The sequence below is a fragment of the Bombyx mandarina genome, chromosome 06 (genome assembly GCF_030267445.1).
Source record: "Bombyx mandarina strain Sakado chromosome 06, ASM3026744v2".
In the NCBI taxonomy this organism is placed as follows: Eukaryota; Metazoa; Arthropoda; class Insecta; order Lepidoptera; family Bombycidae; genus Bombyx; species Bombyx mandarina.
The window spans coordinates 13,184,789-13,211,387 of record NC_143213.1 but is presented as its reverse complement, the minus strand read 5'-3'; the positions used below and the strand labels follow the sequence as shown (position 1 = coordinate 13,211,387).

The 26,599-nt window shown below is 39.3% G+C and overlaps 2 protein-coding genes across 3 annotated transcripts; one reads left to right on the top strand and one right to left on the bottom strand.

Moving 5' to 3' along the window:
• Window positions 1-6,970: 6,970 nt before the first annotated feature.
• P37k (37-kDa protease) lies at window positions 6,971-22,782 on the top strand. 2 transcript variants are annotated; one of them, XM_028187722.2, is made up of 7 exons: window positions 6,971-7,084; window positions 14,185-14,371; window positions 15,340-15,502; window positions 18,930-19,092; window positions 20,123-20,317; window positions 21,256-21,427; window positions 21,594-22,782. In XM_028187722.2, the coding sequence occupies exons 2-7, from the start codon at window positions 14,194-14,196 to the stop codon at window positions 21,710-21,712; spliced, it is 990 nt and encodes a 329-aa protein (XP_028043523.2). In that variant the 5' UTR covers window positions 6,971-7,084; window positions 14,185-14,193; the 3' UTR covers window positions 21,713-22,782. The 2 variants fall into 2 exon arrangements, with proteins under 2 accessions (XP_028043523.2, XP_028043522.2); XM_028187721.2 differs by lacking the exon at window positions 6,971-7,084 and adding an exon at window positions 7,091-7,250.
• Window positions 22,783-24,412: 1,630 nt separating this feature from the next.
• LOC114252983 (uncharacterized) lies at window positions 24,413-26,190 on the bottom strand. Its single transcript, XM_028187710.2, has 2 exons — window positions 25,652-26,190; window positions 24,413-25,572 (listed from the first exon to the last, which is right to left on the bottom strand). The coding sequence occupies exon 2, from the start codon at window positions 25,533-25,535 to the stop codon at window positions 24,822-24,824; it is 714 nt and encodes a 237-aa protein (XP_028043511.2). The 5' UTR covers window positions 25,536-25,572; window positions 25,652-26,190; the 3' UTR covers window positions 24,413-24,821.
• Window positions 26,191-26,599: the final 409 nt, after the last annotated feature.

Sequence of the window (26,599 nt, the reverse complement as noted above, 5' to 3'; positions counted from 1 at the left end):
ATATATAAGTATATAGGTTCGGTTGCACCTCGAATTCTTTGCCGAATTCGACGTGTACGATTACCGTGGTCCCTACTCCTAGTGTTAGAGCTCAAGGCATCTAGTACAAGTGTTATTGGATCCGATGGATCCGTAATGACGTATCTAAGACTGACCACTCAGTGCCAGGCCTCGCTTGCGTGAATAGCAAAGCTATTTACAATTCGTTTCGTTTTAACGGCCATTAAATTACCTATTATTTTTTGTGGGGAAACAATAGAATTTCGCAACTTTATCCAAGTGCATCTATCTGTTGCTTGAAAAACTACGATAATTTAAACAAACAAATAGTCCTTGCTCTACTGTGCCGTATTCTGTTGACAAATAAATTCTGATAAACAGATTCATTACGGAAAGTTTTGAAAGAAAACATTTAATGAGTATTGATTGACATCTAATATTGCTTGCTTAATGAAGCCTTACAAAATGTTTGTTTATGACAATATTGTTGACTCTCAAAGAAGGTCTCCTCTTATTATTTTTAATTGAACGCCAGATATAAATCTTGTGGTTCTTATCTGACTTGTAGTTCTGTACTATTTTTTTATTCAGATGTCATATGACATCGTCGCCCTGACGCTTTTCCCTCGCATTTCGCACAGTCCATCCAAGTCTTTTTAGGACGCTCCCTCCTCACATAACTGTATTTTTATTTATGTTGAAGCTAAATTAAGATTAGTAGTTAGTTTTTGTTGTTTATGTCGAGCTAGTTTTTAGTTAATGCATATTTCAAATTTGGGATTACGAAACAGCGCGAGCGTAATGGGAGTATGTCGCTGTCTCTATCACATAACAGTGGTAGTGTCGTGAATTGTTATATCCAGGGGTGAAAGGCTATTAGGTTTAAGTGACATTTATTTAAATTTAGAACAGAGCCATTTTCCATGGGGAGCGCTCTGAGGAATTGTTCGAGATGATACCGGCATCTCGCTTTTACCATCGCACCGCCCGCCACCGGAGTAGAGTTCATCCGTACTACCTGGAGCCACTGCGGTCATCCACAGTGCGTTTCCAGAGATCTTTTTTGCCACGCACCATCCGACTATGGAATGAGCTCCACTCCACGGTGTTTCCCGAGCGCTATGACATGTCCTTCTTCAAACGAGGCTTGTGGAGAGTATTAAGCGGTAGGCAGCGGCTTCGCTCTGCCCCTGGCATTGCTGAAGTCCATGGGCAACGGTAACCACTCACCATCAGGTGGGCCGTATGCTCGCGTGCATAAAAGGGCAATAAAAAAAAAATTTAAAGTTTAAAATTTAGAAAAAAATGTCATACCAAAAAGTTTCGTCAGCTATTTCAATGGAGTAAACATAATTGATGTTCAATTAATAACATCGGACTGTTGATCTTAATACCAGATAAAACGCACCTTTAATTACGAAGATAAATGTCACGTATTATGCGAAATGTCGCTTAAACCAAATGGTCTTTCACCTCTCGATACGCATTCTTTTTTTTTGTTATTTAACGGTCGCGTCCATCACAAGGTCTCTAACTTATCTCTAACTTATAAATAAAAATTAAAAAACTATTAATCACTCTATCTATAAAAAAAAAACACATCAAAATCCGTTGCGTAGTTTTAAAGATTTAAACATACATCGGGACAGACAGATATAGGGGCAGAGAAAGCGACTTTGTTTTATACTATGTAGTGACGTGCAAATGCATTATCACGAAACCAAACAAATTGATTTTTATAAAAGTTTAAATTAAATAAGTTTTAATCTTAAAATTAATGGAACAAATTTGGTATTTACATTTATTAAAAAGAAAAAAGAAACTTGTAAACAATACTTTTCCACGACAACAACCTAAGTTTTAGGTAGTTCAATGCAAAAGATCCTGATAAAATTATCAAGGCAATCTCAACGCAAGAACGATCAAATACTTCTCGGCGTTATTGGATACTTTTATTTGCCTTAATTTATGAAAATAGCTTAATAACCAGTTGATAACAACGCTCCTGCGTCTTTTTTATGTATTGAAAAGTAGAAACAATAAGTGGTAATGGAAAATACGTCTTGTGTGAACCAATTTTTCTCCTTTGGAGACGGGTGCGGCTAAAACATGATTAGGTATTTTTGTACCAGTTTTTTATAGAATAAAAATATCAAATATAAACCTAGATTTCGTAAATTGGTAACGTTTTAATCGCGTCTAATTAAAGGGTTATGATCTGAACGATTTCACGTTATTTGTAATTTCCCGTACGGTAGCAAGTGTACGTAGCGTTATCACGACATACCCGCAAAATAACACCAACAGATATTTATACATTTGCGTACAGTACTGGGGCTTTGTGAGCCTATACGGGTAGGTATTAGCATCCTGCTCATTTCTTATGTCAAAGAAGGAGCGAGGTAATTAGTAGGAATAGGTATTCTGGTTTAGGGAGAGGTCGATACTACAATATACGAACATACGGCTCATACCAGGCTTTTGAATTGTCTGTAATATGACCGACGTCTCCATACCCACTTTGTGCAAGTCAATCACTGCGATCCTATTTTCTTTAACACCCCATTCCATATTGTAATTTGATAATGAACACGAAAAAATATTATTATGTGAAATGGCGCAAAATCGAAAGAACTTTTTAAAATAATATAATTATTGTTCTAAATTCAAAATAATAAAAAAGTTGAAAAATAGAAAAGTTTTTATGTAACTGTGTTTATGGCCATACTACTTAGTTATTGGTCTCTTTTTAGTGTTGTTTTTTTCGTTTTATCGGATTTCAGAACACAGCGTTACTAATGATGTTTTCATTTCAAAATAATTCTTCTATTCGGTTCTTTTGGACATTATAAGAAAAAGTTTAAAAGAGTATTTTGTTATGTTATTCCAATCGATTTATTCACGATATTGTATAATTTGTTAAGGCTGTAAGTGTTGTCCATTTTTTTTTCAACTCCTGGCAGAAAAGTACACACTCTTATTTCACGGTGGCAAAAGTCAAAAGCTCCGTAGGCGTTAAAATTATGTTCACACGGCTTAAAATACACACCGCGAAATAAGTGTTTTGTTTTGTTTTTGTTAGCGCAGTAAATTAATTTTTATTAAGTCCTATGATGGATTCATTAGCCATTGGCTAGCGAGTAATACTCTTGTCCACCTGTCCTGGTGAAACTGGAAAGGCCTCCGGGCCACCAGTAATCCTTCAATTCTAAAAAAAAATACTCTTGTCCAATTTCAACCGTAAATCTTTTATTCCAATAGAAATAGCGTTGCCTAAAAGTTTTATTAAAAACTTCATAGACTCTGAATACCGATTTCCTGTTAATCAGAAACAGTAGAACCCGGGTATATCTTGAGTTTTTGTTTTCAGCCTAGGCGAGACAGGACTATCAAACACAATAAATGTCGAAACATGGTATAAGGGACTTGTTGAAAAATAACCCCACTGTTTAAATTAATAAAAAATAATTATGAATATACCTAATATTATATTTATTATAATTAATATTATCTTATATCTTTAAACGAGCAATTCTTGTATCTAAATATATATATATATAATATGAATCTCGGAAACGGCTCCAACGATTTTCATAAAATTTTGTATACTGGGGATTTCGGGGGCGATAAATCGATCTAGCTACGATTTATTTTCAGAAAATGTTGTTTTATTCGTGTTTTCAATGATCAACTTTATCGATAATTTTGATTTTTTCTTTAAATAACCAGTTAATATTTTTCTATTATTCTGTCGGTAAGATCTAAAAATATCATTCATATTTCATCATTTTATCAATATGCAATTCGTATTTAAATATAATTTCTAATAAACACAATTTATCATCAGTCGTTATTTAGCATTTATAAACTGGGAACAAATCACGCAAGGTTATCCGGCTTTTCAATTAGGATTTCCTGTGTTACCAGAGACTAACATACATGCATTCGTTTGCACTCTTGGCAGACTAGGTCGTGTTCATCATTTCGGGTGGTGCACTTCACAAGATATGGCCATCCCTCGCGTACCGCCCTTCATGTGCACTCGTTGACGGGACCGTTTACAACTGCCTTTATTTGGTCGGTCCATCGTAACGGTGATCTGCCGCGCGGTCTTGTACCCTCAATGATGCCCTGCATCACAAGGCCCTCAACTGAATCGTCACCCCGTCGCGACACATGTCCGGAGAAGGTGAGAATGCGACCCTGAACGATGGAGAATAGACGCTGCTTGACTACCAACAACGAATTCTACTCAAAACCTAACGGTAAGCAGCGGCTTGGTTCTGCCCTGGACATTGCTAAAGTCCATGAGCGACGGTAGCCACTCACCATCAGGTGGGCCGTACGCACGTCTGCCTACTCCAGCATTAAAAAATAATCCAGAAATTGTCATCTACTAATACATGCATACATTTTCTTAACAGTAAAGGGATTTGCAAAAAACCAGAGTCCAGCTGGAAAGTCCACGGTATATTCACGGTATATTTCACAACATGATCCAAGACTGTATCTTGATACACTTTGGCTGAAGCTTTTACTCCTTTTTCACAAAAATGTAGTTTTGAGACTCCGTCCCACCAAGCCATCACTGACGCAAGATGATGACCACGTTGTACCTTTCCGATCACTTGAGCAGCTTCTTTAGAACTGTGAGCGTACACTATCATTTTGCTTATTGTAGTGTTCTTCAGTCGTGAGCATTTTTTCATCGGTAAAGAGAATATTTCTGTATCTTTCACCTGCGTATCGCGACAGAAGGCGTTTTTATCGATCCACTCTCTTTAATTGTAAATATTTATTTAGGGCATGGTATATATCGTCGATAAGCTTCAGGTCTTGTTTTATAATATGCGACAGAGTCCTAGCAGGAATCTTCATGTGTCGTGATAAGATTTATTGCTTCCTGCAATTTTGCTTTGTAGGCAGCAGCTTGGCTCTGCTCCTGGCATTGCTGAAGTCCATGGGCGACGGTAACCACTCACCATCAGGAGGGCCGTATGCTCGTCAGCCTACAAGGGCAAAAAAAAATCCTAAGGGGGGTCGGCGAATTCTGGCTTTTACAGCATTAATAGCTTTTGTAGGTCTAACAGCACGCAGCCGCCCAGATCTTTTCTGGTATTGGACAGACGATAGAAGTGTTGTTGTATCTGTTGATAGTACGATATACGAACATACGGCTGATACCAAGCTGAAGTGTCTGGAATATGACCGACGACTCCATATCCACTTTGTGCAAGGCGATCACTTCAATCCTATTTTCTTTAACACCCCTTGTAATTGTAATTTGATAATGAACACGAAAAAATATGTGAAATAGCGCAAAATCGAAAGAAGTTTTTAAAATAATATACATGGTTCAAATTCAAAATAATTAAAAAGTTGAAAAAAAGAAAAGTACCGGTAAAATGGGGCGATTAGGGATTGAAAGGCGAATCGGGAAAAAACCGGGAAAATCTTTCGACGCTCAATATAAGTTTTATATTCGTTGCAAAATCTTCCATTTTTTTGTAATTTAATAGTAGAATGTTGAAAGTTCACAAAACAACTCTGAATATGCATGATAATAACTGCTAACTTATAAAAAATCGCGTTTCAAATTAACTTCCTGTGGTGGTAATTATTTTAGTGCTAGAAACTTTGCTCTCTTTTATTTATTTGATAATAATAGAAGACGACTATGATTTATAAACGTTATTTAGTGTTTAAACCAGCATATATATTAAAGGTAAGTCTCAGTTGTTATTGGTTTTAATGTATTTGATTAAATAAAAATACATGTAAAAATCTGTTGTTTTTGGGGATATTGGGGACGTGTTAGGTACAAATAACAACGAAAAAGGGGTCAATTGGGATGAGAATACGTGAAATGGAAACGACCTAAGTATAAATAGGTACAGGTTTGTAGGGTTGTCTATGTAGTTATAACAATATTTTTTAAATTTGTTGGTAAAAATCTGGTTTATCGAAGCGAAATTGGGAATAAGTCTTTAGTTGAAATAGATAAGCAATTTAATATAAGTAAGTCGATTTTGCAGAGACATGTAACAAGATCAATGAAATCTCAAGGTGGACAAAAATGTCTAAGTAATACATAATAAAAGAACCCCTAAGTACTTACCAAGAACGGAGAAATATAAACCGTTTCTAAGAAAGCCCACTATATATGTATAAATATATATATATTGTTGTTACTGCACTGTCGATTGCACCTATAATTGAGGTGATGTCTGCCATGTACTTTTGTCAGTTTTTCAATTTTTTTTATTGATGATCACTTTGTCGGTGCAACTAAATAAATAAATAAATTAAAACTATATATAAAAATAAAAGTAGTGCCAACCCTAGCAAATTTCTCATTTCGTCCCAATTAACCGCAATTTTCGGGTAAATAGGGATTACACCTATTTTTGCATTTTTTGCTGAAACTGGAATGCTAGTTGCATAATTTTAAATTAGACAACAAAGATGCCCCCAAGACTCAATCATTTTGATCCTGATATAGCATTATATACATCAACAACTACCTTAAAATTGCTCATAAAGTTGGAATTTGTCCCTAATCGCCCCATTTTACGGTACATAAAAATGTAACAGTATTTATGGCCAGACTAGTTATAGTGCTGGAAGTTCATAGACACGAGAGTGACACGAGTTAGTTTTTATTCCTGGAAAATGCATTATGTTTCATTCCCATTGAATTACAAATTTAAAGAACGTGATCTCTGGTATAATTTTCAACTAAATATGAAAACGTTAATTAAAATATGTTACCTAAAAGTATTAACCTTACCAAAAGGGTTGATTGTTACCCAAAGGGATCATAGCTATCCGGATTAACTGTCACACAAACTGTTTCTCTGTTGAGATACAGATTTTGTTCACTAATCGTTACAATCACGAGCATCCAATTTAAAGAGATAATTTAAACGTTTGCGTGTAGGCAAATTAGAATCCCACATCAGCTCATAATATAATTACGGCATTCACAGAAAAAAGATTACCGTGAATTATGCTCTGGAATTTATTATCGCGTCGGCATTGGTTATAACTAGGCGTGCGGGCTCCCAGGACATGCAATGTGGAGGTAAGGACGACGTGGCACAGATCTCGGTGAAAGTATTAGTTCTTTCACTGCTTTCGTTCAGTGCGAGTATCGCGGTGGTCAAAGTCGCTCGCCGTCCTTGATTTCGGGCCTTGAATACGTACGCGTTGGTGTTATAGATCTCTGCATATCGTCAATCGATATTTTGGTACGTACCTATTATTTTTTGTCTGTACCACGTCTGTGTTCGGAGGTAATTTTTGAATTAATATTCTGTTTTGTTTTGAAAATTATGTTAAACTATTATACTATTAACTATTTTTTTTAGTATTATTAAGAATTGAGTAATTTTATCAATGCCTGTGCGTGTGGTGTGAACTGGTTTGTTTGTTCATTGGTTGGGTGTTTATTAACTATATATTTCTGTATTTAAACATATTTATGTATGTATGTCAGTCTGTGGCATAACACAGGGAATCCCTATTATAATTTGGGGCCCTATGACAGTGTGTGATTTGTCCTCAGTTATTATTATTTATTTTATTAAAAATGCACTTTAATACAGTATATAGAAATCAAGTTTGTTTTTATTGCACTATATTTTGTTTTTAGGTTTTTTTTTACATAATAAAACGTTTTGGTTATTAAATAAAATGCAAGTAGAAAATTAATGTATATTTTATTTAAAAAAAAAAATGTTCTTAACATAATTTGCCTTTCTTTAAGTACGTATAATTAAAGCCTTGAACTTTCCTTTCTATTTAAATATATAGGAAGTGCGATAAAACTCTCTAACGTGTTAAATCTTTACCGTTGACAGGACACAAATCACGACGCCTGCCGCATAATAACATCGAAGTTTCAATTTCATAGTGCACACTTGAAAGGGATTCAATATTTGTATCCACGTGTTTAATTGATTTAATTTGTATACTTTTTTTGCTGGTGGTAGGACCTCTTGTGAGTCCGCATGGCTAGGTACCACCATCCTGCCTATTTCTAGGTTTGAAGGGCGGGGCAGCCGTTGTAACTATATTGAGATCTTAGAACTTATATCTCACGGCGGGTGGCCGCATTTACGTTGTGGATGTCTATCTGCCGACCTATGCAATAGAAAAACAAACTTCGAAATTGCTTGTTCAGGTATAATGCCTTTGTTGGCAGACGAGCATACCCACCAGAAGAAGAGTGGTTACCGTCGCCCGTGGACGTCAGCAATGCAAGGGGCAGAGCCAAGCAGCTGCTTACCGTTAGGTTTTTTCCACAAACCGCGTTTGAAGAAGGACACGATTGACTTCGAGTCAGTGGAACTGACATGAAAGTTTCTTGTAGTGCTTTTTGTCGGTTGCCGCGACTCGTAAAAATAGTCTTAAAATGTCGACTGATAGGTCTCGTTCTTTAATAATATGAAAAATGTCAAGTATTCGAAGCGCCGCAAATATTAGGTTTTTTTTTTTTAATTGCTTTGATGTGTGGACGAGCTCACAGCCCACCTGGTGTTAAGTGGTTACTGGAACCCATGGACATCTACAACGTAAATGCGCCACACACCTTGAGATATAAGTTCTAAGGTCTCAGTATAGTTACAACGGCTGCCCCACCCTTCAAACCGAAACGCATTACTGCTTCACGGCAGAAATAGGCGGGGAGGTGGTACCTACCCGTGCGGACTCACAAGAGGTCCTACCACCAGTAAAACCCTCCTTTGCCTTGTCATGAGTTCTGTCTCATGCGATGTTTGGACGTTGGTTGTTGAGCGACAGGAGGTTTTAGTCAGTTCGACTCTGACATACCCCGCCCAGTATCCCCAGAAAAGGGCGGAAGTCCGGCGATTTCCTCCTGACCAAAAAAAAAAAAAAACCACCAGTAAAATGACAATGAAAAACGCGAGATTACACCGTAAAAGTATTTTGATTAATGGTACGAATTGGGGTAATTTTATCAGATAGGTTCGCGCCAATTTACTGTTACGCACATTTGTATCTTAATGTACTTATATAGTTAATCAACATTTATTTCTTGGATTTATGTTTCTAAGCCACAAATCAACAAGTATTTTTTTCTATACGAGTATTAGCATAAATCGTCGTTTCGGTCCGGTGATTTTTGATTTGTAAATGATAACTTTTTATATACGAGTATAATAAGGTGATAACGATATTTTATTAAAGTCTACGCGCCAATACCTAACCTTGGTATATTGTCTAAGGTTTTAGTTCATTTTTCTAAATCTTTTTTACTAATGGTAGGTCGTCTTGTGAGCCTAAGTGGGTAGGTACCGCTACCTTGCCTATCTCTGTTGAGAAGCAGTAATGTGTTGCGACTTCAAGGGTGAAACAATCATTACAGTTGAAACTTGGATGTCATGTTTTAGCATTCACGTCTTGTTAACCATTTAGGACTAGATGGCATTGTTTACTTGTCTATGTAATCATATTATATTTAAAGATTTGTATATGTATTATTATCATCTATATTTATATAGTGTTTTTAATTTTTTTATTTTAAATATATTAAAAAAAATTAGTGTATTATTAATAAGATTTTAAATAAATATGGACTATAATAATAATATAATATATTTTTTTAAAGAAAGTAAAAGTGGAAATATAAGAACGCAGAGTTTCACTATCATTCTGGGAATGTTGGGAAACACGCAATTTACGCTCCATTGCTGTGTGGCAGCTCAATTATAATTACCATATCATTTCAGCTTTTTATAATCACTGGACATGATGTATCTATTACACTTTTCATAAAGACTTTCTTGGGAAGATTAGCGCAGTGGTTTCCCCTTGCTTTATGTTTCTGCCCACAGCAATGATGTCGAATGGCGACCACGATCGCTCTGATAAGAGTGATACGACAGGGAACATTACACTTTTGTTTGGTAACCGAGGATTGGGTTGTCGGTCGTCGCCCCACGTGCCATGGTTGTCTTGAGCTAAATAACCTTGGCAATAATTTGGTGCAAATTGAGGCCATGGTGGCACAAGACACCAGACCTTTGATATTTTGATTTGTCTGACCAGAATCCGACTAAATGGTGCCACATGTATCATTATAATATGCCGCTGTGTCGAACTAGCGGTCATTGAATAGCGTCATATCACCTTCACTCACCCTTTGACTCTTTATAACGGTGAAAACTCTTGGACCGGTCCTCGCCTTACCCATGCATCAGCCCGCTGAGTTTCTCGCCGGATCCTCTCAGTGGGTCGCGATTCCGACCCCGTAGTAGATTCATTCTCAAAACAATTGCCCTTGAGTTGTTAGGTCTCCTTCGGAGGCGCTCGGGCAGTTGTTAGGAAATCCCACCCCTCCTGACTGAGCCTTTGCTCGCCCACCTGCCCTGATGAGACTGGAAAGGCCTCCGGGCCACGAATAATCCTTCAATAATAATAAAAAAACTGTTCCTCGAGAACACATCGAGGCGGCCCAAAATACATGCAGGACAGATCAGATCTTTCTCTCTTACGGTCCAGCGCTTCTTTTTACGAGATCGTGGGTAGGCAGTATTTGAGCGTATTCTTCCACGATTCATCGTTGTCGAAAATCGTAACTACAACGATAATTAGTGACAATTAGGTTTCCATTTGAGCGAGGACAAATATTACAGCCACTGTGGCACTATAGGCGGCTTTACTTAAGGTGCAGGATGTGGGATCAGCGACATTATGGGGTCCCGGCCTTGGCACTTTCAACGAACCTATTACATTTGTACCTATTCTATATTAATTGAGCGATGACTGGAGTGCGCTAGGATAAAAAAAAAATCCCTACCTATGCTGATAGCCTTGAGAGGCTATTTCACCCTAACGTGTAGGTGAGCTCACGGGGCTCAAACCGGAGTGTTGCTAACACTGGCCTCAGCAAGAGCAATGCTTCGTAGAATCTACCACCGGATCGGAAACGCGACCCACTGTGAAGATCTGGCGAGAAACTCAATGGGCTGTGTCTATGGTTAAGTAGGATAATGATTACACACGAGTGCTATGGGCTAGAGACGAATTTAAGTAGTACTCTGTTGTGGGTCAAGGGATCACCTATTCCATTATTCTAAAACGGTTACGAAGTTTGAATCCTTTGCTACTTGATCATGTAAAAACCGAAATGCGTTATGCATGGTTGCGGAAGTAATGTCGCCCTTCAGAATCAGCCGAGAATGCCAGATCGCGCTGTCGAAGGTTTTTTAACACATACCATGTAGGTAATTCTAGAAAGCGTGAGAAGTTGGAGCTGGAGCAGGAAGCCGTCGTGGTCTTAAGCATAAAAGGCCCGGTGTACTCGTAATAAGCGATGCGACTATGCCAGTTTTCGAGTCCTGTATGTAGGCCCAATGGGCGTGCTCTTGGCAACGCCGATGTTCATGAGTGAAGGAAATCACATCCTGGCAATTAGGCCAAGGTCCGGTAATCTTTCATCTCGCAGAAGGAGGCGGCGGGGCGCGTGAGAGACGCACAATCCCGCCGCCGTCGAGCGGGGGCCAGGGAGACGGATCTCGCCCAAGCCCTGGCCCTCTAAGTGTTTCGGGTCCCCCTCACATGTCGGTCTGGGGACCGGCGAGGGGGGGCTAAGAAGACGACGTGCAAGCTACTCTGCACGCGTTTTACGCAAGAGCATCCGGGTGATCGAAGGCCGGCTATCCTCGACCCACGCTGGTTCTGGCACAGCGCGGTATTCCGTAGGATAGCTCACTCTAACCGGCGCCATCTAGGCGGGTTTCAGATAGCCTGCCGACCGAGACGGCTGGTGGTCGTGGCGCCGACGACCGCCGGTTCGGCATCCCGAGGGGGAGGGTGTTGGGAGAGATGTGCTCCGCACTAAGCGCTTCACTTTCCCCCCTTGCCTTTTCATGAGTTCTGCCTCTTACGAGGTTTGGACGTTGGTTGTTGAGCGACAGGAGGTTTTAGTTAGTTCGACTCTGACATGCGCCGCCCTCCATCCCCAGTGGAGGGCGGAAGTGCGGCGATTTCCTCCTGACCAAAAAAAAAAAGCTCCGGTAATCAAATAAGGCGTCATCCGATATAGAATTAGACTGATAAATTTTACAATGATGATAAAAGTATCTTCTGTAAAATATTTTGTATATCTTAGTTATGATTTTAATTTATTGCGATTCAGTTTTCATTACGATTTGCATATCCGATTTAGCGAGTTAAGTCACTCGGCACAACAACATAGGTTCTAAGAAATACGCCGAACTATTTGTATTGGCCGTGTGATTTCTTTTGCGGTTTTCCTGATTCACAATGCAATTTACGACTAGTATGTATGTTGTACGCGGAAACGTTTTGCGTATGCCTGCTTAATTCCTCACACACGTGCGAGTAATTTTATTTTATTAATGCAAATGGGATGTTGATGGCTGATCGTTTGTAGCGGTACATTTCAATACTGGCAGCAGCGGGTTTCTTGACCTGGTTCCGATGTCCTTGATTCTGAGTGATTACTCTGAACTGTAACAGGCAAACACGTTGCCTTCTTAAAGAGCAGCCGCTTTGCATTAAAGAGATTAAGACTAAAATAAAAATGCTGTTATTTTGTTGTTTATTACTATTGTGTTGTTTAACGTACCAGTAAAATAATTTAAAACAGCCAAGAGAGGTCGGAGATTTGAGCATCATAATTTTTTAGTGGGGATTCCATTTGAGGCGGGCTGCTCTGTCTATGACCAACAAAATTGATGGTGGGAAACCAAATTCTATGGTGCACGTGAAAAATGACGTCGAATATAGTGCAGTCCCTTTCTGGCATGAAACTCAAGTGCTCGTTACTTCTTAGTTTCGAACAGATGTCACTTTACGTTGAAAAAAAAGAGTAGTTAATGAACAAAATCAGTCACCTCGTTTAGATCTTCAAGTAAAGTGATCTAAAGCCTTATTGAATATTTATTTTATGCGTTCATTAACATAAATTCGAATTGTTTGCGACTGGAGATGTCAATGAACACTGGTCCACATGTTTTGGTTTTGTGGTTTCGGCCGAGAATAATAAAAGGTAGAGGCGATTAGGGGACTATAGGGGGCAGCGTTCTTTAAGTATTTGTATTAGAGAACGACGATCGGTCAACGAATGGTAGGGCGCAATATAAGACCACAGGGGTAAGTGGCAGCAATTCGCCTATTTCTGCCATGAAGCAATCATACGTTCCGATTTGAATAGTAGGAATTCGCTTACATAATAAAACTAAGACTTTATCCTCATTGCTCAAGGTAGATTGCGACCAGAAAGCCAAACCAAGGTTCACCCATCTAGGCAGTAAAAAAGCATCCCAACACCACATTTCTCTACAAAACTGTTACTGTTCCTTTCGAACGCTTATTAAAAGAAGAAAGGGTTGGCTGTAAATGTTAACATATATGCTGTAAGGTAATACTTCCGATCACGTTTCGTAGGTTCGTCCTTTTGATGGCAGATAAAAAATTAAGTGCTAACATTGAGATACGGCTCCTTAAACTAAGAACTTAGAGTCTCAGTAAGGCAAAAGATCTCGCGGACGATCTCCAACACGATGGACCGACCTTATAAAATCTTTTATTTATTTATTTTTTATTGCATTGATGGGTGGACGAGCTCACAGCCCACCTTGGGTTAACTAGTTACTGGAGCCCATAGACATCTATAACGTAAATGCGTCACCCACCTTGAGATATAAGTTCTAAGATCTCAGTATAGTTACAACGGCTGCCCTACCCTTCAAACCGAAACACATTACTGCTTCACGGCAGAAATAGGCAGGGCGGTGGTACCTACCCGCGCGGACTCACAAGAGATCCTACCACCAGTAATGTCCACCAGTAAGTCTGTGACTCACTCCAACATAATGATTGCTCTCACTCTGCGAAGCATCGTGCCACATGGCGCTACATCGCAACAGCATCGGTATCGCAGGATCCGACTGATGCTTGACCACGACCACTCTGTCAAGAGTGTACGAATAGGAAGAAGGCTCTTCCGTAAAGCCGTAACTATTTTTTTCGCAATTCTTGGTACATTGTGGTTTAAATATATATTTAACGGAATTTTCGACACAGGTTTTGTATATCACAACAGGTTTCCTTGACATTGTTACAGTTTCGCTTTCTTTAGAATTCGGCGTTAGCTTGCTTTATTATTGAACTGGTCTAACGATTTTCCAGTTATCAACAATGAAATGGCCAGTGATTATGATCTGCCTGGTCGGCTGGTCGAGCTGCTACACCCAGCGGCCCATCGGTCTCAAGGATAAAGGATTTATAGACTGGATCAACAATCTCCTTGGCGGCACAACGACTACCACGACTTTAAGACCTATAGACGACCCGCCCGAGGACTGCCCAAGCTGTCGTGAGTACTGCGTCGTGCGTGACCCATTTTAGTACGTTATAAATTAACTACTATTAAAATAGTGCTTAAATTGAAACTAAGAAACAAAACAGTTATATTAGAGTATTTTCTACGATCGTATACGTGATTGAAGTTGCTTTTGCTTTTTAATTTTGCGTTTCTTATTGTCATCATAATAAATTATTTCAGACTTTTCGAATGATATTGTTTCGGACGTTTAGGACTCTCTACAGTTTTCGTGTTCAAGGACGACTGACTGACGACGTACAGTAATAAAGTGACAATAAATAAAAGCGAGATTAAATTGTAAAAGTAGTTTTAATTAGTTCCGATCGAGCTCTCGACTATCGCAAATTCTAAATGGATCTGGATGGATTCTGGATGGAATAACCTCTAATTCGTCGTGCTCAATAAAATTGAGTATTGGCGCCTATATAGATCACATCGTCGATTAATTTGGAATATGTGGCTCAAAAGTTTATTTTAATTGGGACAACGCTTTTCTTGTACCTGACCTGAGCAGTTTCTCACTGCTCTGTTTGGTCTACCATATTACCAGTAATGACGTTTTTGCTTTGTTGTAAAGATCGTTTGTGGACATAACGTATACTTAAGTATACACACATACACAAAATATATATAATATATTTTTTGTGTTTTCTTTTTCTTTCGTTGCGGAGAATTTTACCATCTAATCTTATGCTAATGTTATTAGTTTAATGTAATCACGAAGGGCTTGGCGAGTAAGTTAACCCACAGACACAGCCCACTGAGTTTCTCGCCGGATCTTCTCAGTGGGTCACGTTTCCGATCCGGTGGAAGATTCTGCGAAGCACTGCTCTTGCTAGCAACGTCGTCAGGTTTGAGCCCCGTGAGCTCACTTGTTAAGGTGACGCTGAAATGGCCTCTCAAGGCCATCAGCTTAGGTAAGAAGAAAAAAATATCGAAATCGATGGTAATTATTTCAGAATGCGGCATAGCACGCACTCGTCGGCGCATCGTGGGCGGATATGAAACGAAAGAGACGGAGTACCCCTGGATGGCCGCTCTTTTGTACGGCGGGAGGTTCTATTGTGGTGGTGCACTTATCAGTGATCTGTACGTTTTGACAGCTGCTCATTGTACTTCAGGGTAAGATGTTTTTTTCGATTTTAATAGCTTTGGCACTGCTTAACCTCCTCAAGAAGTCCTTGACAAAGACATTGTCACATATGTGTGCGCTTTTTTTTATTATTCATAATATATTTATTTCTATTTCTGTATATATTTATTTATGGCAGCCAATGGCCATATGAATAGTTATTATTTAAAGTTTTTTTTACATACTCAATTGTTTTTAATATAAAATGAACAAACACAACGAAGAATAAATTAAATTTGTGTTTTTGTACTTTAAAAAAATAGTCGCTCTAGAAGCTATAATTGATTTTCTCTTTCCAAAACTACGTGTAATATTTTTAAATGTTTCGTGATTAATCATTAATCACGTTGCTTGTAATACTTCATTAGACTTACTAAATATTGTTTAGGATTTCAAAGATTAAGAAAATAAATTTGACGAGGGAATCTAGCAGTGCTTCTATCATCAGCTAATCACGCGATGCAATTCCCGTGCTTTGTATTAGGCATAAATTAAGAAAACATTTGTTAACTTGGCATGTCCAGACCAGTCGTTCGAAGCCCACGGATGAATGTCAAACGGTTAGCTATTGCATAATTGTGCAATACGCATGCGAATACGGACATCATTCTCATTGTTGAATTGCAGTAAATTTTCTATTCATTGGAACGATGCCAAGACGTTGATATTATCATTTGGATTTCCGTGTAGGAATGGTTTGAGTTGATCTTTTTTTTTAAGTCCAGAGGATATTCAATCTAAATAATACACTGTTATATATAATGTTTACTGTTTACTGGTGGTAGGACCTCTTGTGAGTCCGCGCGGGTAGGTACCACCACCCTGTCTATTTCTGCCGTGAAGCAGAAATACGTTTCGGTTTGAAGGGTGGGGCAGTCGTTGTAACTATACTTGAGACCTTAGAACTTATATCTCAAGGTGGGTGGTGCATTTACGTTGTAGATGTCTATGGGCTCCAGTAACCACCTAACACCAGGTGGGCTGTGAGATGGTCCACCCCACAAAGCAATAAAAAAAAAATGTCGTTTGCTTTGAGTCGTGTGTAACAGAGAATCCGTCTAGATTTGATTTGCCAATGAAACAGCACGATAATGAAATAGGTATTATAGAAAACTGATTGTTGACATATTGTTCCAGCAATAATATTTGTAGTCAGAAGTTTAAAATAAGTAACTGCAACTGGTATTTGCATTGTTAAATATACCCATTAATATAATAACGTGAGAACCTTTTTTTTTTTTTTTTTTTCGTGTAGATGGCCGAACCTCCTACGAGGTCCCCGCGCAAAAGGGGCGCGCGGGGTATGTGAGACTCAACGATCTGCATGGTGTTGTGAGCAGACCGCGGGCCCAAGGATTTTAGGACCCACCCACTAAACGACTCCCCTGCACTCTTACACCCGACGTCCGATCCCCTCCGAGGTCAGAACCCGGATGAGGTAGGGGGCTACCGCGGTCAACACTACAACCAGACGGCGCGGCTCACCCCAAGGACGCCCAGCCGACGGAGCCTTCGAGGCGAATCGAAGACTCTGAAACGTCGGCCGTCTCGGTACGGCAGCCCGTCGGGCCGCCCAGACGGTGCCGCTGGTGTCCCGGAATACCCCGCTGGACCAGAACCAGCCTGCCGGGTCGGGACGCGATACACCGTCGACCGGTCGCTCTATTCACTCCACGGCAGCACGCTAGAGTGCTGCTAGCGCGCCGCGCGGCCTCACCCCCTCAGGTCGCCCCTTGACCTTCACCGGGGGGAGGCCGCTACCTACAGGGGCCGGGACGTACGGGCGTATTCCCGCCTCCGGCCCCCGGCTCGACGGCGACGGATCGGTGCGGAAAGGGAAGAGCTCTCAGAGACGCGCGGCAGCGAGAGGTCCTCTCCAATGACCGCGACGAGGGTGGCGCATTGCTCGTCGAATCCAGAGCAACGCGCCAATGTGTGTTCCGCTGTGTCTTCCTCGTCGCGGTCCGCGCAGTGGTGGCACTGCGCCGTCGGTTCCCTTCCGGCTATCTTAAAGAGGTACCGGCCAAAACACCCATGGCCGGTCAACATCTGCGTCAGCCGGAAGGTGAGGCATCCGCGGTCGCGGCCCACCCAGTCCGCGAGAACCGGGCGGACCGCCTCGACGGTACGGAGGCCGGCCGACGGGTCGGCCAAGCGGCGAGACCACGCCTCCAGCGCGGACCGCCGAGAGTGGAGCCTCCACGCTCGAACTACTCCTTCGCCGGGGCACCCTTCCCCCCTAGAGCGGAGATCGCTACGCCACCTGTAATCGGCAGCGAGCGCCTCCGCCTCCAGGTCCTAGGGTGGCGCCCCGGCGAGCAAGCACGCCGCCTCGAAGGAGACGGTGCGGTATCCTCGGATCGCCCTGACCGCGATCGCGCGCTGCGGACGTCGCAGCGCCGCGACGTTCTCGCGGGTCAGGGCGTGGCACCATACGGGCGCGCCGTATAGTGCCATCGACCGCACCATGTAGAGGCGGCGCGCCACCTGATCGGGACCCCCGACGTTTGGAAGCAGTCGGCTCAAGGAGCCAGCCGTCGCCATCAGCCGAGGGCCCAATTTTTCGAAGTGAGCGCAGAAGCTCCACCGACCTTCCAGTTCGAGGCCGAGGTACCGAAGACCGGTCACCCCGACCCCGACGCGGACGCCTCCGATCACGAGGTGGGCACCCAGAGATAACGTGAGAACCTAGGTTTAGTTTGTTTTTCCAATGCCGTTATTCATTCGTCGTATTTATAAGTAACTTCAAAATGACGGAAGCAGTAGAAAAAAGGATAGCCAAAGTGTATTAAAAAAAATTGAGTTTCTTTTTACTTTTTCTTTTGGATACGGTCAGATAACCGTTGGATGATAATTGCAAAACACAAGTTAACAAGCAGCGTAGTTAATAAGCAGAAGTAGCTGATTAGTATTTTCTTCGGTTTTCGCGAATCCTAGACATAATTTATACTACTTTTTACTTCGATCATCAATAGTAACTATTGTTGATCGAAGACTTTTTACATCTGACCGCGCCCGTCGTCCGTGACTACAATTACTGTAAAGTATTCGAATCGTAACAAATAATATACAAAACAATTATAAAACGCAAGATTAAACCATAAAAGTAGTTTTTGTTAAGTACTAAAATGCAAATGATCATTATTGGGAATAGAACGGGCGTGAAGTGAGTTCGCCGCACGAACGCAGACTTTTCATGGTGGCTCCTTATCCAATATGCAATTCCTTTCGAAAACCCTACTAGTATAAGCAGGGGTAAAGAGAGCATTATCAGCTTTGCACGCGGGCGGCGAAGCACACAGCCACGGGCTTAGTTAAAGTTATACCTAACTCTCAAGAAACCACGCTTATGTATCTCGTGTTGTATGTCAACTTATGTTTATCAAGATTTTAGTGGTATACCAATTTATTCCGCAGATTCCGCAAGGAACGGATTACAGTTCGGTTCTTGGAGCACGATCGCTCTAAAGTAAACGAAACTAAAACGATAGACAGAAAGGTGTCTGACATCATTCGTCATCTGCGGTATAATCCCGGAACTTACGACAGTGATATCGCCCTTTTAAAACTAGCTGAGAGGGTAAGTTGGGCTCGGCGCCTTTTTTATTGCCCTTGTTAGCAGACGAGCATACGGCCAACATAATGGTGAGTGGTTACCTTCGATCGTGGACGTCAGAAATGCTGGGGCCACATCTAGGACTTTACCTACTCGTTTGAAAAAAGATATGTTATAGCGGCAGGGCACACCGAAGAGGCAAGTTCAGTCCAAATAAGGATGGTGCGTGGCAAAAAACATCTCTAGAATCGCACTGTGGATGCACTCAATGTTTCTAAGTAGTAGAGATGAACTTTGCTCCAGCAGAAAAAAAGAGATGATAAGGTCATCTCAAACACTTCCTCAGAGCACTCCCTATGGAACGTATAGTATAAAATACAGAGAGAACCGAAGTTCCTCCGCAGACCCAGAAGTTCCAAACGATCCCTGAAGAATGGGAAAATCCGAACGGCCCTCTTCTGTACGGAGTCAAATGGAAGCTGTCAAGTTTGTAGACCTAGAGATGGGAGCAGTACTCCACGCGAGGACTTGTGCTATGTAAAGAAAAATTCTTTGTTCAGCCGTGTAGCCCTGAAGCACCACTTCGCTTTGTGGAGGACTCTTAGCATCTTTAATGGTAGCTTGGCCCTGATTTCCAATTTACTGATATTGGAAATCGCTCGAAGCGTGGAGCCAAAATATTTCAATACTTCTAGAAAGCTCTAGGGATACTTCTTGGAATTGCGGCGCTATGATAAAAGGGTCCTTCTTCGCAGTGAACGCATCATCGACTACTGTGATGTTCCGCCGACCAAAAAAAGTAGCGATCCCTTTGCAGAGTCCCTTGGGGATTAGTAACTTCGACAGAAAGGCCTTATGACAGACCTTGTCGAAGCCTTCGCGATATCCCAAGATTCAGCGAAGCCCTGCTCTTGCTAGAGCAGATGTTGGTAATTTCTCTCAGGCGGAGTATTTCGTGCTTATTAGTAGTTAGGAAGGCAAAAAAGAAACTTGCAGAGTTTTCATAAATGTAAACATCACATGGTCATCCATGAAATTTGGCACCAACTTCCAGGTAGACCTCAGCAGTGCATTGAAGCGAGTTCGCAGTGAAGGAGACAACGGCACTGCCACAGATGACGACAAGGACGTCGGGCTAAGGCCGGTCTGCTTACCCAATCCTGGACTGTCCTATAACAATTACACGGGTGTTGTCACAGGCTGGGGAACTACAGAGGAAGGTGGCTCTGTATCCAATGCATTACAGGAGGTGAGCGATAGTTATGCTATGAGGATCAATACAGTAAAAATATTTTATTTATCCCTATAGGTTTTCACAGTAGGGAGTTGCAATTACTAAACAACATTGTTATTTGTGTCCCAGTAAAAGAATTGTTAATATTAGATCCAAAAAGTTGGTGTGTCCATTTTCCAATCCGTAATTCAATTGGTTTTAATGTACCAATGATATCATAAGATTGTGTCAATAATTACTATAGGTTTCGACAGAAAAGAGTCACAATTATAACTACATTGTTTTTTATGACTCAGTAAAAAACTGTTAAAGCTAGAAGCAAAAAGTTGGGGTGTCCGTTTTCCAACTTCTCCAATCTCCAATAATTGGTTTGAATGTTCCAATGACACCAGAAAATTTAGTTAATAATTACTAGTCTGAATGTGGCGACCCTGAGAACAAGATAAAAAATATAAATTCGTATAAGAGTGATTTTTGCAAAAATCCCTCGACCTCATGGTTTGTCGCAAAGAATCATTATTAAACATGAGGCTATTGATAACTCGAAGTTGCATAATGACTTGTGGTAGAGCATCTTGTGAACCCGCAGAGGTAGATGTCGTATATAGAGCTCACGACTGATAATGATGTTATCAGTCACCGGAGCTTATAGATATCGCTACGTAAATGCCGCCACTCACCTTGAGATATGAAGTCTCTTAATTGTGTTATGGTTATCTCAAGCTCAAACCGGAAAGCGTTAACGCTTCGCAGCAGATATCAACAAAATAATAAGAGTACGGGCCAATAATAGATCTTTTTATGGGTTAGGAGGGAATCGCTGGACTTTCGCCTACGTGTTAGGGGCGGTAAACGTGGCTTGTTATAGTTGAACCAACTAAAACTAATAGAACATAACATTCATCAAATTATTAATGGTTTTTCCGACATAAATATAAATACTGAAATTCCAGGTGAAAGTACCGATTGTGACAAATGAAGAATGTCGTAAAGGCTACGGTGATCGGATAACAGATAATATGATTTGCGCTGGAGAGCCAGAGGGCGGCCGTGACGCTTGTCAGGGAGACTCGGGTGGACCGATGCATGTTCTTGAAATGGAGACATCAAAATACTCTGAAGTCGGTAAGGAGATTTTTTTGTGCAAAGGTACGAGAGCACCCGACCTCAAATGGGATTATAGATGTAAATCAAGTAAAAGAAACAAAACTAGTAATAGTAGCCTAAAAAGACGAGGTCTGCAATTATGGATGATGATATTGGATTGTAATGTCAATGTTGATTTTTTTAGGTGTCGTGTCTTGGGGCGAAGGGTGCGCGCGACCAAACAAACCAGGCGTTTATACCCGTGTCAATCGATACCTCACTTGGATTAAACAGAACACTCGCGATGCCTGCAATTGTCAATAAAAACACTGCTATAGTTTAAACTTCGCACCCTGGTTCCTGATTTTGCTAGGAGGCTTTTACTTGATTGTTCAAATGTCAAATTGTAAACCTTTGTTTTACTTCTTGGTGCCTCACTGTTATCGGAGGTTAACTGGTTCTACAAATTGTTTCTCAGATAAATTTAATTAATGTTTAATATATTATATGGTGTATGAAATTTTTATTTATTAGAGGTCAACTCACTGCAATATTCTGATAGGCGTATTTTGTCCGTTAATCACGCCGGAAACATTTAGGTATACTTAAACTGTTGGAAACTTAAGGATTATTCATTTTCTTCGAATTTCGAACGTTCGAGACAGATACGAGAAAATTACACGATTGCGTAATTATTGCTAAAATGAGCTGTTCCAGTGTTGTTTGATGAGAATAACAATATCATTGCATTTATTAAATTATTCAAATACCGTAAATAACAACTGCGTCATAATAGTGGTTTTACATAATCGGTAATTATAAATATCAATTATTATTAGTCATAAAGTGCTCAAGAGAACGATCAAAATTATAAATAGGTACGAGGTATTGTATCTCCTGTTTCTTGAAATTGCACAATCCATTTCAACACTTTTACCCAAATGCCAAGGAAAGTAATGTTTTTCGAGCTTATGTATGTTGTTTATTTAATTTCATAACAAAACTGAAAAGTCCTCTTAACGAATTTCAAAATTGGAGGTGTTATTAAATTTGGTTCAGTTATGACAGTGACATTGTGTATAATATTTCAAAATGGCCACCGCGAAAAAGTAATGATTATAATATATGAAAGAAATACATTATACATATTCTTAAATAAAACAAAAAAAAACCGTTAAACATAGTTATAGTTTTATATTATTCCACTTTTTATTTAAAGGTTTTTAATAGAGTAGGGTTTATTTAATAATTTACTTTTTCGATTTTAACATAATGAAATTAATATCGCAAGACGATATCTCGCGTGTTTACTATAATTTATTTAAATGAAAACTAGGCAAGCTCTCTATTGTGGACTAAATGATTGATTAGTGTGAATAAAACTTATTTATAAATAGTGTATTTTATTAATTTCCTACCTATTTCCCTAACTCCATAATATGAGTATAAAATGCACCGGGTGGGAGAGATGTTAAAATTACGTGGTAGGAAGCCTTCACGCGGTCTTCGCTTTGATCAAATTACATCGAAATCTTTGCGAGCATAACGGTCAATTATAGTGTCGAACAAAGTAATGTTTATTTATCCAAATTACGTTTTTAAACCAAAATTTCTTTTATATTAAAAAAAAAAAAAATCTTTTAAAGAACAAATTAACTCACGACAGATTCATTACGGCTAGAAAAAAAATTAAATTTAGGAAGAGCGACAGAGAAAATAGACAGAGCGTCTCGCGAACCACTCGACCGTGGACAGGGAAAGGAAAATGTGAGCTATGTTCTTTCTCTTATAGGTACATAGCATTCCTTAATACAAGAGAAATTTGATTTATGGATGAAAAATGAAAAAGACCACTATACTATACCTACACCGCAAAAGAAGTTTAACTTCTTACACCTGCACCAAGTTGCACGCGCACCATTTTTTCCTCGAGATACATACGGATTCTTCGTGCTAATCACAATTAATGGTTAGTCCAGGACCTGAAACTATGTTGTGTGAAAAAAAACAGTAACAGAAAGCTCGTAAACTAAAAAAAGTCAGTCTAAATTTAATATCGGTAGGTATCTATATACCTATGCTATCACATCACTTATACAAATTATTAAAATTTTCAGGGGAAGCGTTTGAAAGTTCAACATCTTATTAGAATTATATAGTTCTCGACTACAGAAATAAAATGATAATACTTAAGCTGCAACTTTCAACTTTATCAGTAAAAGCAAACATCCAACTAATAACTATTAAAAGAGTGGATTTTCTTATACTCAGTTCAGTTTTATCAAAAATTGTATAGCTGATGTTATGGCACCGTATGTGCGATATATTTATTTAAGGGTGCACCTTATTCAACATATGAGCAACATATTCTGATAATGATTGTCTAGTTACTGTAGTGTTTCAATATATCTATATATATAAAAATGAATTGCTGTTCGTTAGTCTCGCTAAAACTCGAGAACGGCTGGACCAATTTGGCTAATTTTGGTCTTGAATTATTTGTGTAAGTCCAGAGAAGGTTTAAAAGGTAGATAAATATGAATATGCTCGGAATTAAATAAAAATATTTTTTTATTTCCTTTGTAGGCAGACGAGCGTACGGCCCACCTGACGGTAAGTGGTCACCGTCGCTCATGGACGTCAGCAATATCAGGGGCAGAGCCAGGCCGCTGCCTAACAATTTCCTTTGATGTGTTCCGCATCGGACTGATTCCTTTTGCTTGTTTTAAGTTTATTTTATACAAAAGTTTAGGTCTTTTGTTTATCGATTGAGGCACTACGAAGTCTGCCGGGTCAACTAGTTTTGTCTTATAAAATTATGGTTTTGCTTTTTAAATTTACATTAAGGCTCTTCAGTTTGAATGGTATGAAATGAATGAATCATAGATACTGAGAGTCCACCTTAAAGATCTCATTTCAAGATGAGCCACAGGACATTGTGATGTGTACTGGGACAGACAAACAATTAACACATTTGAGTTCTGTCAAGAACAGCAATAATTTGTAAGAGAATAAACACAAATATTGCAAATTAATTACATAAGAGAAGCAAAATTTTATTGAACTTCTATTTTTGGAATACATTCATTATTTAAAAAAATATACAAATAAATAAGTACACAATGTAAAAAGTCCATTCTACATATTAATATCTATCCAGGTACAATGGATTATGTGTAAACATTATTTTATTCTAGATAATATAATTGTTTTATTTCTCTTTCATTGATATTTAAATATGTCAATACGTGTTAATAAGTACTATTTAAAGATTATACTGTATGTTTATATGTGAGGAAGAACTACGGATTTACAGTTACTTATGATTGGAAAAAATAACTTATTTTGATATCAAAATTACGAGCTAGTGTCTTAAATTAAAATGACTATAATATGGCTATCAATATATATCAAATGGGAATGATATTATGTTCTAGTAAAAATTTCGGAACAATGATGAAAGAACTTCAGAAATCACACCATTGTAAATGAAGCTTGTGGTCATGGTGTCCATCGTAGGGTTGACAATGTTTGTCACAGGGCCTGATGTGACAGTCTCTTCAGTTACTTCATTGCCATTTTTAACAATTCTCCTTGTCTCTACTGTTCCATCAGGTTTCTTAACACTTGTTGTAATAATAGTCTGACAGAATGATCTTCCCGGTACCAAATTGCCATTAAAAAGTGGCTTTTGATTGGCATCTTGCAAGTTATCCTTTTGTTTCAAGAGTCCTGATATTTCGTTAGAAGATATTTTCCCATCTAAATCCACATCTTGTTTGAGAGCCTCTCTGTGATTGTCATAGCCGGGTTTCAAATAGTAATCTCTGATGTTACCGTGGTTGGAACCTTCGTCGGAAGGCAAGTCGCTGATTCCGGGAAAATCAAAGTTTTCATCGTGGAAAAATGACTGTACGTCGCCGAACATGCTTCCAAACGATCGAAACATTTCGTGCATATGTTTGGTGAAATCTCTGTGGAGATCCATTGGATCTATGATAGCGGACATCTCGTTCCTAGAGTATAATTCATCTCCGTCGTCTTCATCGTCGGAACCCCAGATTGGGTTTCGAAAATTGTTCCGGGGCGGCTCTTGCCGAATACCGAGAAACGAACGTAATTTGTCCATAAAGGCGCTGTTCGCCATGGCTGTACTAACTTTATCAATTCTTGTTTATGTGTAGCTGGAATTTGGGATTATTGCGTTGAATAACTATTTACATTGTTTTTATAATTTTTATTGCGCAACAAACAAAAACTTACCAATTCAACAGCTGTATCACGCTCCAGTTGAATATTCTAGAATTCTCTATCATAGCCTTTATAAGAGTAGTCTAGAATTATGTGACACATAGTGAGTGTGAGAAAGATAACAATATCAATATGCTGCTTATATCAATGAAGGTAAAAAGTTTTTTAGGAATTTCAGTTCGGAAATTCAATTAATCAATACTTTTAAATTCCTACAGATATAATTTTTTGAAAAAAAAAATTGCAAAAATAATCATGGATAAAATGGAAATGATACGAACAGTAGTTGTACCAATAGCTAAAAATAAGACTGGAGACCTTGCAGATAGCAGTAACTCTATCCTATCTCACTAGCTACTGTTATATTCAAGGTGTTGGACAGCATGCTTAACTTTAAACTAAATAAATATGTAAATCTTCATGATAACCAATTCGGATTCCGTTCAGGTTTGTCGACAGAGAGTGCAATCTTATGTCTTAAGCATGCTGTCAAATACTACATGCGGCGAGGAACACCCATAGACCTATATAGTAGGGACACGACATATTGTTCTATACGTACAATTGCTTATATAAATAGCACCCATTTTGAAGGCACATACATAAACATATATCTATCTCGTTCTTACTCAGCACTTTAACTCGCAGGAAAACAATATAACAGTATTTCAGTGCGTACATAAAATGAAACATGAATATACGTAAATATCTCCGTCTCCGTCTAATGAGGCCGAAAATCCGCCATGTTTAGCGCGCCAAATGTCATTGTCACGTCAGTTCGGCCGTCTGTTTTGGGTTGTGCATTATTTATTGACTTTGATATCGATTTAATATGATTGATTATATAAAATTTAATAATTTATCATGCTTAAAACATACAAAAATAATAATTAAAACGTATTTTATAGGATCTCAAGAAAGTCGATGTCCTAAAACTATTATCTATATGTATTTAAATTC